This window comes from Taudactylus pleione, unplaced genomic scaffold (genome assembly GCF_031769625.1).
Source record: "Taudactylus pleione unplaced genomic scaffold, aTauple2 ptg000397bl, whole genome shotgun sequence".
Lineage (NCBI taxonomy): Eukaryota > Metazoa > Chordata > Amphibia > Anura > Myobatrachidae > Taudactylus > Taudactylus pleione.
The window spans coordinates 8,037,352-8,050,283 of record NW_028284799.1 but is presented as its reverse complement, the minus strand read 5'-3'; the positions used below and the strand labels follow the sequence as shown (position 1 = coordinate 8,050,283).

General features: G+C 42.1%; 1 protein-coding gene across 2 annotated transcripts in view; it reads right to left on the bottom strand.

Moving 5' to 3' along the window:
• Nucleotides 1-455: 455 nt before the first annotated feature.
• LOC148506759 (N-acyl-aromatic-L-amino acid amidohydrolase (carboxylate-forming)-like) overlaps nucleotides 456-12,932 on the bottom strand; it is a 64,979-nt gene continuing 52,502 nt past the window's right edge. For both annotated transcript variants that reach the window (XM_088446327.1, XM_088446328.1), the window contains exons 6-7: nucleotides 9,098-9,207; nucleotides 456-748 (exon numbers count right to left, since the gene is read on the bottom strand). In XM_088446327.1, the coding sequence (XP_088302453.1) occupies nucleotides 527-748; nucleotides 9,098-9,207 (332 nt within the window). In that variant the 3' untranslated portion in view covers nucleotides 456-526. The remainder of the gene's footprint in view (nucleotides 749-9,097; nucleotides 9,208-12,932) is intronic.

Genomic DNA, 12,932 nt, shown 5'->3' with positions numbered 1-12,932 from the left:
GACCAAATTGTGGAGGTGTATTCATTCCCTCATAAAATAAAATATGTTTGCGTTGGGATGAAGAGAGAGGCTGCCGTCACTGAGCAGCAGCAATCTCCACTTCTCTCCCTGCCCGATGAGTTACTGCCCTGGGCCCTGCCCCCTTCCCCCTCGGCGACCCTGTTTGCACTGTGCAGTAAATCATTTTTGCTTTACAAATGGCTACAAATGACATACTGTACAGCATATTTATGAAGATTATCAGGTTATTTTTTGCATTTCCACATCCACCACAGAGATCTCCAGCACCTTAACATTGAGAACAAAGAACCCTTACATGACATGCAGCAGCATTTGGACACTTCACGCTGAAAAGTGACAAATGGTAAATAGTAAAAAATAGTAAAAATAGAAATAATAAAACTATTCTATTTGATTAATTATTAAAACTTTTAATAATTTATTTTTGGATAAAATTGGAAAGAATAAAATCTGGATTACAACATTAGTATTCTAGTGTAGGCACTTAAGGAAAAGTTGCACTAAGTTATTTCGGAGTTCCAAGATGACCTGCCTGAGGTTCCAGTTTCAATGCAGGGACATTACAATGTATTTTTTCCGTCAATACGAATGCTATATTATTCTTATAATACGCTGCCTCGTTGATGAAAGTTGGGTAGACGATTTTCTCTCCCTCATAGAACACATCTTTTCCACTCAAAGTCTTGAAGATAGGATCTCCAGGCTGCACAGGAACATAATCTTTGTCCTAATGAAGAAAATAATGTGAAGTTAAAAAATTACCGGTTTTTGTTATTCCTACTTACATCCTTTATATTATTAATATGTTGGTATGCACAACTCTTCAAACTTAAAAACCTACTTAAAGGACCACTAAACCTCAAAAGTGAAATATTATATAGGAGAGCACTCAGAACTCACCGTTGTTTACTAGCAGTGGTGAATTTTACCTAGGGGCTTCAATCCCCCCAATAAATTCTGCCATCTCCATTAAGTCACTGAGTCCATGCAATAGCTTCAATGGCAGTGACTTCCCATTGGAAGCGCTACCTGCCAATCAGACAGGACACAGGACAGGCAGTCCCATAGGGATGTGTTTTCTCCCCATGGGAGTGCCAGTCCGGGCTGCGATTAATAGAGAGAAAGCTTCCAATAGGAAGCCATTCCTCTGTCTTTCTGATAGGCCCACCCGGCTTCTGGGGGCTGTAGCCGATGCAGTCCCTAGAAGCTGGTGTTTGTGCATATGCGCTGGACCTGTAGCCTACCAGATCCATTGCGCAGGCACCAGGACTGTGGACGCTGCTTGTGCGCATGTTCCGGTCCCGGACCCTGCCAGTTCAATTGTGCAGGCGCCGGAACTGTGGACTGCAGTACGAGCAGCCACAGCCCCCCTCAACCAAAAGGGTAGGAGCCACCACTTGCTTGCCTCCATGTGGCACCTTGCTCTATGCTCGCAAATGACAGGCATTATGATGTTATGTGACATCATCACATCCAACATTCAGGAGGAAAGAAAGAGGAGGAAGACGGTTTCTTCCTTTATGTCTGGGAATGGGTGTTGAGAGACTGCGGAAGTGCAGCTGTACCCCCGCAACCAGGCTAGTACAGCATGGCGAGGTGACTGCGGGTGCCAATGAATTTGCATTATACAGCACAAATCTGTCAGCCACAGTTTACCTAAAAAAAGCACATTCCTCATAACAGACCTATAAATAATAGTTAATAATAATAATAATATTTAATAATAATAAAAAACTGCTGCAGAGGAGTGTAGGACAACATGATAAGCATTCTTAGCTAAGCTATTTCGGGTTGGGTATGGGATTCTGATGTCACAATAACAACAGCCATAATACAGACAGCGGCATCCCAATGGTCAAAATCTCAACTGATTTTGGTAAGTATTCTAACCCCAATCCTAACCCACCCCTCCCACAGCCTAACCCTAACCATCCCCTCCTACAGCCTAACCCTAACCATCCTCTTCTACAGCCTAACCCTAACTGTCCCTTCCCATAGCCTAACCCTCTCCCTTGTACCTAATCCTATTACTCACCATCGGAATCTGTTGGCATTTAATTCATGTGTATTATTTAGCCCAGTCATACACAGTATTATATATATATATATATATATATATACATACATACATACATATATATTAGGGATTGACTGGCTTTGGATTTGGAATTTTTACAAAAATGTACAAAAAAATCTAAAATCACATAAATTGGGGGGTTTTTTTCTCTTCCTAGAGTATTATTAACCTCAATAATATTAATTTCCAGTCGTATTTCTTATACACAGAGGGCTATGGCCCATGGAGTCACGTTGCTTGTATTTCTTATACACAGAGGGCTAAGGCCCACAAAGTCATGGTGCTTGTATTTCTTATACACAAAGGGCTATGGCCCACAAAGTCACAGTGCTTGTATTTCTTATACACAGAGGGCTATGGCCCACAAAGTCACGGTGTTTGTATTTCTTATACACAGAGGGTTATGGCCCACAAAGTCACGGTGCTTGTATTTCATATACACAGAGGGTTATGGCCCACAAAGTCACGGTGCTTGTATTTCATATACACAGAGGACTATGGCCCATGGAGTCACGTTGCTTGTATTTCTTATACACAGAGGGCTATGGCCCACAAAGTCATGGTGCTTGTATTTCTTATACACAGAGGGCTATGGCCTATAAAGTCACAGTGCTTGTATTACTTATACACAGAGGGCTATGGCCCACAAAGTCACGGTGTTTGTATTTTTTATACATAGAGGGCTATGGCCCACAAAGTCACGGTGCTTGTATTTCTTATACACAGAGGGTTATGGCCCATGGAGTCACGTTGCTTGTATTTCTTATACACAGAGGGCTAAGGCCCACAAAGTCATGGTGCTTGTATTTCTTATACACAGAGGGCTATGGCCTACAAAGTCATGGGGCTTGTATTACTTATACACAGAGGGCTATGGCTCACAAAGTCACGGTGTTTGTATTTTTTATACACAGTGGGCTATGGCCCACAAAGTCATGGTGCTTGTATTTTATACACAGAGGGCTATGGCCCACAAAGTCATGGTGCTTGTATACACGCTTACACAGTGTAGTACAGCACCAAAAAATAAGTTTTATATTTTGTCTATTTTGTTACTTTTTTTTTTTTACACACAGCCACTTCTTGCAGTCAGTGTGCCCCGTTTACACAGTCACAGCCACTTGTGAGTCCCTGGACACAGCCATTTAGCAGAGTATAGCGCAGCATTAGTGTGCAGTGTGTCCCCCTATTCAGCCACTCAGCCAGCCAGTGATCAGCGTGCAGTGTGTCCCTCTATACAGCCCGGCACTTAATTAGCAGAGTATAGTGCAGCATCAGCGTGCAGTGTGCCCCCCTATACAGCCACTCAGCCAGCCAGTGATCATCAGCATGCCCCCACTTGCCAGACCGCCCACTTGCAGGGTTGCGTGCAGTCCGGAGCGTGCAGGACTAATGGAGCCGTGTCGCGGGACTCGGCGCCTTATGTAGAGTCGAGCTCTTGCCTCTTGCGAGAGTTAGGTACTCTCGCAAGATCAGACGTCAGGACACTGACGACGGGCTCGCAGTGGGGATCCAAGTCGGCTCGGGTGAACTCGGATCCCCACTGTTCTGAGAGGTTCGGATTCTGAACCGCTCATCTCTAATATATATATATATATATATATATATACACACACATATACGGCACTCCAAATATTGTATACATCTGGCCCTGGTGCCCGAATCCAGTCATTCACATAGTACTCCAAAAAGAAGACACAGCGCTCCGACGGCACGATCCTTGATGCAGTAAAAAAGTGTATTAACGTAAACGTTTCAGAGCAACAGCCCTTTCATCAGGACACACCAATATACAGAGCTGGCAGAAAGGAAGGGGAGTGGCTTTCCATTGGAACCACTATCTGTCAATCACAGTTAAGACTGCCTGTCGGCAGTCGGGTTTTTATAACCACTGAATTTACTTTTGAACTTACCCGTGTAGAAACTGCAGTCATGACTGCAAATGCTCCCCAACTCCTGCCATCCCCCCTTCTGCCTTCTAACAATTGTAGGAAATCCCTTCCCTTCCGCAAAGTGTACTAGCCGCATTATTTTAGCAGCGGTAGGCAAGCTTAAACATTTCCTTTCCCTCTCCTGCTGCTGCACTATTAATGCTCATTGCTTCACTAATTTTAGGGACTAGAACTGCAGAGTGCATCATTCTCTTTTACTGCAATGAATTGCATAATAGCATGGTCAGTGACAAGAGGAGGTGTAAGAAGCAGGCTGTCAGAAAGAAAAGGGTTCAAAGTTAAGGACCAAGAAAATTTCAGGTTCTGCATCAGAACTTTTTCCTGAAGACAAATCTAGTTCAACAGCGAAAGCCTTTGATGCCAAGCAAATTCCCCGAGGTACAAGATGCTTGGAAGGTTTAACATTCATGTTTACTGGAGTTTTGGAGTCCATAACGAAAAATTAAGCAAAGACATTAATAGAAGGCTATGGAGGCAAAGTCTTTGAAAATATTAGCACTAAGATCATCATGGGCCGTGAGGGTGGAGAGTCAAAACGAAAGAAAGCAAATGGCTTAGGGACTAAAATTATAGATGAAGTCGGCTTATTTAAATTAATAAATACCAACTCCAATTCTCCTGAATCTCATTCTGCTTCTTCTGTTGATTTGAGTGAAGAGCTTCAATCAAGTTTAGTTGAGTCATCCAATCTTCGGTCTAAGTGGTTTTGTCTCTAAAGAGAATTCTGTAAATCAGGACTCGCCTGATGCACTGGTGCCTATAGTCTTTGATTGAGAAGTGCCCCAATACACCGCATTACTTAAGCATTATGACACACTAATGAGAACTGATCCATCTTGTGGTATCACTTCCCACCAACCTTGTCAAGTTTCTCATCTTGATCTTCAGAGGAAGAGCTTTGGAGTGGGCTAACCCACTTATTGAGTCCAAGGATCCAATCCTACAAGATGTGATGGCCTTCAGTACAGCTCTGATTAAAGAATTTGCTCCTTTGGGTTCGTCTTCAGTTACCTTCTCTGACAAAGGTTCTAGTTTGACTTCACCACCTTTAGACATCAAACTCCGATATACCACTTTAATCCCTTTACAAGACAATATGGTACAGGATCTGTCAGTCCAGAGGAAAAAAAAAACATCCTTTCGTACCAGATATCAACTCAAACTTGGTAAATCTACAAGTTCCTCATACCGAGGCTGAAATTTTTTTTCCAGTGTCTCAAAGTTTTTGAGTTCCTGAAGATATCTGACAGACTCAATCAAGATTTTAGAAGTTTTGTAAAGTTTTTCTAATGTCTCAAGTTTCAAGTTTTTGGAAGCTTTCTTGTATTTTTGGAATTTTTCTGGAAGGAATTTTTTGTGCATGTTTTTGGTGTTCAGAGTCCACCCTGAAAAGGGGGTACTGTCAGGATGCGGCCTGGGATCGGCCACTAATCACTTTGGCGCTGGTGCCCTTGGGCTAAGGTGTTCAGTCACTGGGAGTGAAGGTGAGTGTTGTCTGAATATTCTCTCCGGGGTCTGCTAGGGCTTTTGTGCATGAGTACTGGTTTCCGGGGTGCTGGGCATGGGCGCAGCCGTGTTGGCCCATATCACCTGACTAGTCTCTCCCAATGGTAGTCCTGTGGTCACTCAGCTGATCCTCTGATCCAATAACCAGCTACCATGGGGTATTTAAGTCTGACTCCAGGAACTGCTGTTCAGCTTCGCTGTTCCAGTGACTGTGACTTTCACCAGTGTTGCACTGTGTTATTCCCTGCAGAGTGTTGCTTCAGCCTATTCAAGGTTTTCCAGGGTTACCTGTATTAGCTTCCATGCTAATTCTTAGTCTGAGACTTTAGTTCTCTCTCAGAACTCCAGTGTTTTATGTTATTCTTCTTGTGTCCAGCTTCCTTGTGTTACTGAGGTGTCAGGTTTCCTAATTTCTAGTTAGCTCTCAGCTGGATCTATAGCAATCCCCAGTACATGCCTGTGTCCACTTATCTCTGTATCTCTCTGTGCAAATCAGCACCTAAATCTGTTGTAGTTCCTAGTACACTTCCCTGTGTTCTCAAGCAAGCCTGCGACTAGGATCTCTACATTCTCAAGTTAAAGTCCAGTGTTCAAGTATTCCATTCATCACCAGTGTTCAAGTATTCCATTCATCACCAGTGTTCAAGTATTTTGTTCATATCCAGTGTTTAAGTGTTCAGTGCATCCCCAGTCTTCAAGTATTCTGTGCATTTCCAGTGTTCAAGTATTTAGTTCATCTCCAATATTCAAGTATCCAGCTCATCTTCAGTATTCCAGTATTAGTTTATATACTATTCATTTAATCTAGTTCCAGTCTTTCTGCCATTCCCAGGTACTTGTCCAGAGAGCTACGACCTGCCCACTTGGTGCAGCGAAACCCAAATCCCGACTGGAGGGGTCACTGGTGAAGACCATCAAGTGGGTTAGACTCCATCCCTCTGGGCAGGTCTAGCCAAACCTGGGTTTGGCTGCAATAGGGAGACCTAGCTGTCACTCACCTTCTTATTGCCTATTCACCCTACCCCCTGGCTTCTTCTCTACGGTTTGTGACAGTAACACCCTTATAAAAAGGAAATTACTAAGAAAATATAAATCCATTATCTACACATATGATATGGGAGTGCGGGAAAACTTTTTAGGGTATGGCGGCCAACTTTAAGTTGGCCATCTTGGACAACACATAGTTGCAGCAACCCAAGTAAGCACAGAAGTGATTGGCAGGAATGGGATTGACAAGGAAGAGGTATGAATATATGAAGTGAGGCACAAGGTACTTGGATAGAGGTACTAAGTCTTGGAGTCGTTGGATGATATAGTAAACGAGAGGTGAAAATGTCAGAATATAATATGGTAAACTATATAAAGGTGCAAGAGAATAAAACACCTGAAAGTAATGAGACACAGGGCACCAGGAGGTCTTAAGATTGTACAGCTAGTTTGGGAGAAGAATTGTAGGTCTAAGGAACATACAGTCAGGTCCATAAATATTGGGACATTGACAGAATTTTCAGATTTTGGCCTCTATTCACCACCACAATGGTTTTGAAATGAAACAAACAAGATGTGCTTTAACTGCAGACTTTCAGATTTAATTTGAGGGTAATTACATCCAAATCGGGTGAACGGTGTAGGAATTACAACAATTTCAATATGTGCCTCCCACTTTTTAAGGGGCCAAAAGTAATGGGACTATCAACTCAAAAGTTATTTCATGGACAGGTGTGGGCTATTCCCTATTATCAATTAAGCAGGTAAAAGGTCTGGAGTTGATTCTAGGTGTGACATTTGCATTTGGAATGAGTTGCTGTCAACTCTCAATATGAGATCCAAAGAGCTGTCACTATCAGTGAAGCAAGCCATCATTAGGCTGAAAAATCAAAACAAACCCATCAGAGAGATAGCAAAAACATTAGGTGTGGCCAAATCAACTGTTTGGAACATTCTTAAAAAGAAAGAATGCATCGGAGAGCTCAGCAACACCAAAGGACCTGGAAGACCACAAAAAACAACTGTGGTGGATGACAAAATAATTATTTCCCTGGTGAAGAAAAACCCCTTCACAATAGTTGCCAAATCAAGAACACTCTCCAGGAGGTAGATGTATATGTGTCAAAGTCAACAATCAAGAGAAGACTTCAGAAGAGTGAATATAGAGGGTTCAACACAAGATGCAAACCATTGGTGAGCCACACAAACAGGAAGACCAGATTAGAGTTTGCCAAACAACATCTAAAAAAGCCATTACAGTTCTGGAACAACATCCTATGGACAGATGAGACAAAGATCAACTTGTACCAGAGTGATGGGAAGAGAAGAGAAGGAAAGGAACTGCTCATGATTCAAAACATACCACCTCATCAGTGAAGCATGGTGGTGGTAGTGTCATGGCGTGGGCATGTATGGCTGCCAATGGAACTGGTTCCCTTGTATTTATTGATGATGTGACTGCTGACAAAAGCAGCAGAATGAATTCTGAAGTGTTTCGGGCAATATTATATGCTCATATTCAGTCAAATGCTTCAGAACTCATTGGACAGCGCTTCACAGTGCAGATGAACAATGACCCGAAGCATACTGCAAAAGCAACCAAAGAGTTTTTTAAGGCTAAAAAGTGGAATGTTATGCAATGGCCAAGTCAACCCCCAAGACCTGAATCCAATTGAGCATGCATTTCAATTGATGAAGACAAAACTGAAGGGAAAATGCCCCAAGAACAAGCAGGAACTGAAGACATTTGCAGTACAGGCCTGGCAGAGCATCACCAGGGATGAAACCCAGCGTCTGGTGATGTCTATGCGTTCCAGACTTCAGGCTGTAATTGCCTGCAAAGGATTTGCAACAAAGTATTAAAAAGTGAAAGTTTGATTTAGGATTGTTTAGTTTGTCCCATTACTTTTGGCCCCTTAAAAAGTGGGAGGCACATATAGAAATCGTTGTAATTCCTACACCGTTCACCTGATTTGGATGTAATTACCCTCAAATTAAATCTGAAAGTCTGCAGTTAAATCACATCTTGTTTGTTTCATTTCCAAGCCATTGTGGTGGTGAATAGAGGCCAAAATCTGAAAATTCTGTCAATGTCCCAATATTTATGGACCTGACTGTAATTCCAGACTGGAACACAAGAATCCCAGGTAGCCAAAGGGTCTGATTGCAAGCAGCACAAAACAAAGTTCTGACAATGAGGTACTATAAAGCCCAAACTAGGGATGGTTATCGACCAATGATGGATAGCAAGCATCGATGGTGTGTTACCAATGGTTGATGGTTTTGCCATCAGTGTCAAAGATCCAATGGTTCTCCGCCACTGATAGCACAGAAGCAGCAATATTATTTTTCTTTCCCCAGCATAGGGGGAATGGAGCTTAGCTCAGCCCCTGACATGCAACTAAGCCCCTTTAATTCCCAATTGTAAAGTGCTGCAGAGTATCATGAAAAAAAGTTAATGTTGAAGAAGCGGAAAAACAAGTAAAAATATATCACATTATGATAGTACTGGAAAGTTGTGGCATAATACAGTATATCACTTTATTTACACTACCTGCAGCTCAGTGTGGATGACAGCTTCTACATCCCCATTAGAATCTTGCGGATAATCCACTGCAGACAAAAGTCTGTATATATCCACTTCAAAACTTGGAAACTCCTTACCTGTTGGATCAATATGACAGAAATACAGCTTACTAAGCTTATCAGCAGGCAGAAAACACATTAAATAATTTCCTTTATTTACGCAAATCCTTATCTGAGGCTTTAAATTGCCTTAAATGACTGTTACACACATCACTGTCAGTGCCAACATAACTAAGGTCTTTTACTTGAGTACATGAGACTGAAAGAGGGATTAAGTAAGGATCTTCCTTTAGCAAAAGACAATTATGTGAAAGATTAGTACTGACTGACACTGTAACTTGATGTACTGTATATCACCTGGTACAAATGAGTTCACTGCTGCTTTTCCCCACACATTTTCCTATTAAAGTAACCTCTGCCATGCCTTCTAAATCTCTCAGAATGTCCAGGAGAGTCCTGAGTTTCAGGGGGCTCTCCCTGATTCATGAAGGTGTGGGCAAGTCTACCGAATCCCACACACTTCCCGAGTACAGTAGATGGGACAGGGGTTTGATGATGTAATTTGCATCAATGTGATTCTAAGAGCCCATGAAGCTTTCTGTTACCAATGAAATGCTACCTAAGACTTGTTAGCATTCAATTTGTAAAAGGACGTCGCACTATATTAGTTTAGGATATCATGTAAGGTCAATAGCAAAGTCTCCGGTCGGTCATAAACAGCAGGACGTCATCACAAAAAAGCACAATTCATGAGAGGTATTCTGAAATGAGATACCTTGGAAATCATGGGATAGTAAGATCTTCTGGGCAAGGAGCTCAGTGGCCAAGACAGACATAGGGAGAAAGGGGATTTTCCAGCCTAGTGCTGTTTGGTAATGTGGAGAGGATAGGAATCCGCTACTAAAGCCCCTGGCAGAAGAGCAGAGCACACTTCTTTTGAGAAATGTACAGTATGCCTGAATTACTTAAAACTGCATCAAGCTGTGCATCAAGTGTACATTGCAGTTTTGTGGCATCACATTGTCAACACATCAGTAATCCACCTTCATTACGATGTAGCAAGCTAATGGAGATGTCACATGTTCTATGGTATTACAGCAGTCATTTCACAGCACTTTTGCAAATGAAGGTTTTGTAACACACAGGAGCAAGAACTTGATATATCTATTCCCAGATAGATATTAATGGTCACAAACTAAAACAGGTTAAAGGGTCTATAGATGTACAGGATACTCTAACGGAAAATCTATTGCAAAAATGTAACAGCGCTGCTATTTACCAATTTGGGGACCCTTTCAGAGCCCTGGTGAAAATCTTGCACTTATGCACTTGTTAAATTGAGCAGACACTGCAGTCCCGATAGCAGTCCCCATTGCATTATTTATTAACAATCATCCTACTTAATTAGTTTTACTAGCTTTTATTATTCTTTTTTTGTTAAATAAATTAGAAATGTTATAAAATACAACCGGGTTGCGGTTAAAAACCCGACAGTTGAGATGACGGTGCTTAGAATGCCGGCGTCGGAATCCTGACACCTGTCAGAATCCTGGCGGCAGCATCTCGTCGATAAGTAGCGGGGTTAGGGTTAGGCACTAGAGGGAGGGTTAGGGTCAGGCACTAAGGGGGGAGGGTTAGGTTTAAGGTGTGGGGAGGGGGAGGTTAGGTTCAGGCACTGGGAAGGGTGGGTTAGGGTATTGGGAAGGGGAGTGTTAGAATACTAACCGACAAGTGTTGGTATTCTAACCCTGTCAGGATGCCGGTTTTGGGATTATGACCACCGGGATCCCGAATGCCGGCATCCCGTACCCATCCCATGCAACCATATGATGACATACATGGCAAATGAAAGCAATGCTTTCATTCTTCTGTCATTTCTTGCTCTATGTAATCTGTTGTTGCAGATGAAAACCCTGATTCATGTACCAGAGGTGGGATTGATTCTGACATTTCTTAAAGAAGAGGTCTTGAACTGAGCTATGTCCTATTTGGAGAAAAACAATCCAGTACTATCATCCATGACAAAGCTCCTGACTGCCTTTTCTTCTACATTTGGTGATTCACACCATAGCTCTCCAGCTGAACCCAAACAACTCACCTACACCAAGGCAAGTGGTCAATATTGGAATATATTTCAGCATTCCATATTTAAAGCTATAAGACTAACTGGAATGTGGCTTCTCACTTCATCCGTATCGTAGAGATTTATATGATTAGATTAAAAATATGATCCTCCAACAAAAATTAAAGTGTTTAAACAGGTACTGTATTTGACTATTAATCTACAGCTGACAGAGCATTATCTAGAGCGTAAGAGGGATCATGTTTACATCCCACTTTCATTCATGGGTCATTCCATGTCAAGTGGACTAGGGCTGCCAATCTGACCATCGACAATTACATGAAGGTTAGCATATATGCCAGACTAACTTTGTGAAAATTTTAGCTCACAATATACAATAGTAGCAAAACTATGGCCCTCAAAGTGGCCCATCTGCACAATCAGCTGGTTGGGACGAACTTCAAAATTGGTCTACTTGACATGGAATGACCCTCATTTCTGTTGTTGAATCTGAACATCTGGTCCAGACATGTGGTCAGAGGAACCTATGCAGATAGGGGTAATATGGCATCACCCGATGGAAACAGAACACTTCAGTAAATAAGAAAATGTCCTTTACTGTTTCTGTGCTTCTCCAGATCCTTTCATCCAGTAATGCTAAGTCCAGAAGCCCACTATTTTATGAACCTTGAAAAAAAAAAAGAGTACTCTGGACACTCCTTCGAAGAGTATATTTGTCTCCCTGGCTTTAGTGTTCTTTTTAAATTCCCAGACCATGCTTTAGGGATGCTGCTCAGACTAATTTCAGCTACTTCCTGCTACTTCCTTGCAGTCACCTATAAAAGAGCCTCCTGTTGCCTGTAAAATTTCTAAAACTTGCCAAACTCAAAATTATGTTTAATGTTACAGCTCAGCAGCCTGCTGGTATTATGGCAATCTCCAGCTTACCCTCTGATTCTAAATCCATGGCACTGACTTGTTCTGTTGAATTCAAACTAATCAACTTAGAGAGGCCCTGACGCCAAAACTGTGACTCATAGTGCACAAATTATTATGGTACTTTTCCAGTACGAACCGTTCAGGACTCTCATATTCAGGAGAGAGAAACACAATACCTGGTTTCCTAGAAGAGATTATCAGAAAAAGAAAATGTGTGGGAATCTGCCTGTGTCATTGATCCTTCTATTCTAAAAGACTACTGTTTTTTGCATGCTCATAAAATTTGACCTAATGGTGCCTTAAATCCACTTGTAAAGAGGGGAGTATGTCATGGTTACACTCTCGAAAGAAAAAATACAAACGGACTTCACATGATTTTATCCTAGGTCCTGATGACTGAGGAATAGAAATTCTATCAAGTGAGCCACAGCAGAAGCTGTTTGGTTAAGGTCCTATTCAGTAAGACTTAAACATCTTTTATTTGCCTGATCTCCACCCAGTTCCTGGATACAACCAATCCTCTACAACCTGGAGGTATATAAGACTAGATAACAACATCACAAGTCTCGCCAATATACAACATAGTGGGATACTATTTAAGTACGCTAAGGTAACCTGGTGGATTGGGATCACTTCTTGAACACCTCCCCCATCTGTTGGGTACATCCAAACCAAGCACCACACAGTGGATGCAACATTGACATGGAGGAGCAGCAGTCAGCAGACTTTTTTCCCTCAAGTCAACGCCCAGCGCTCCCTGTTGTGGCACCGCAAATACATTAAATTCAATAGTTTTAGGTAA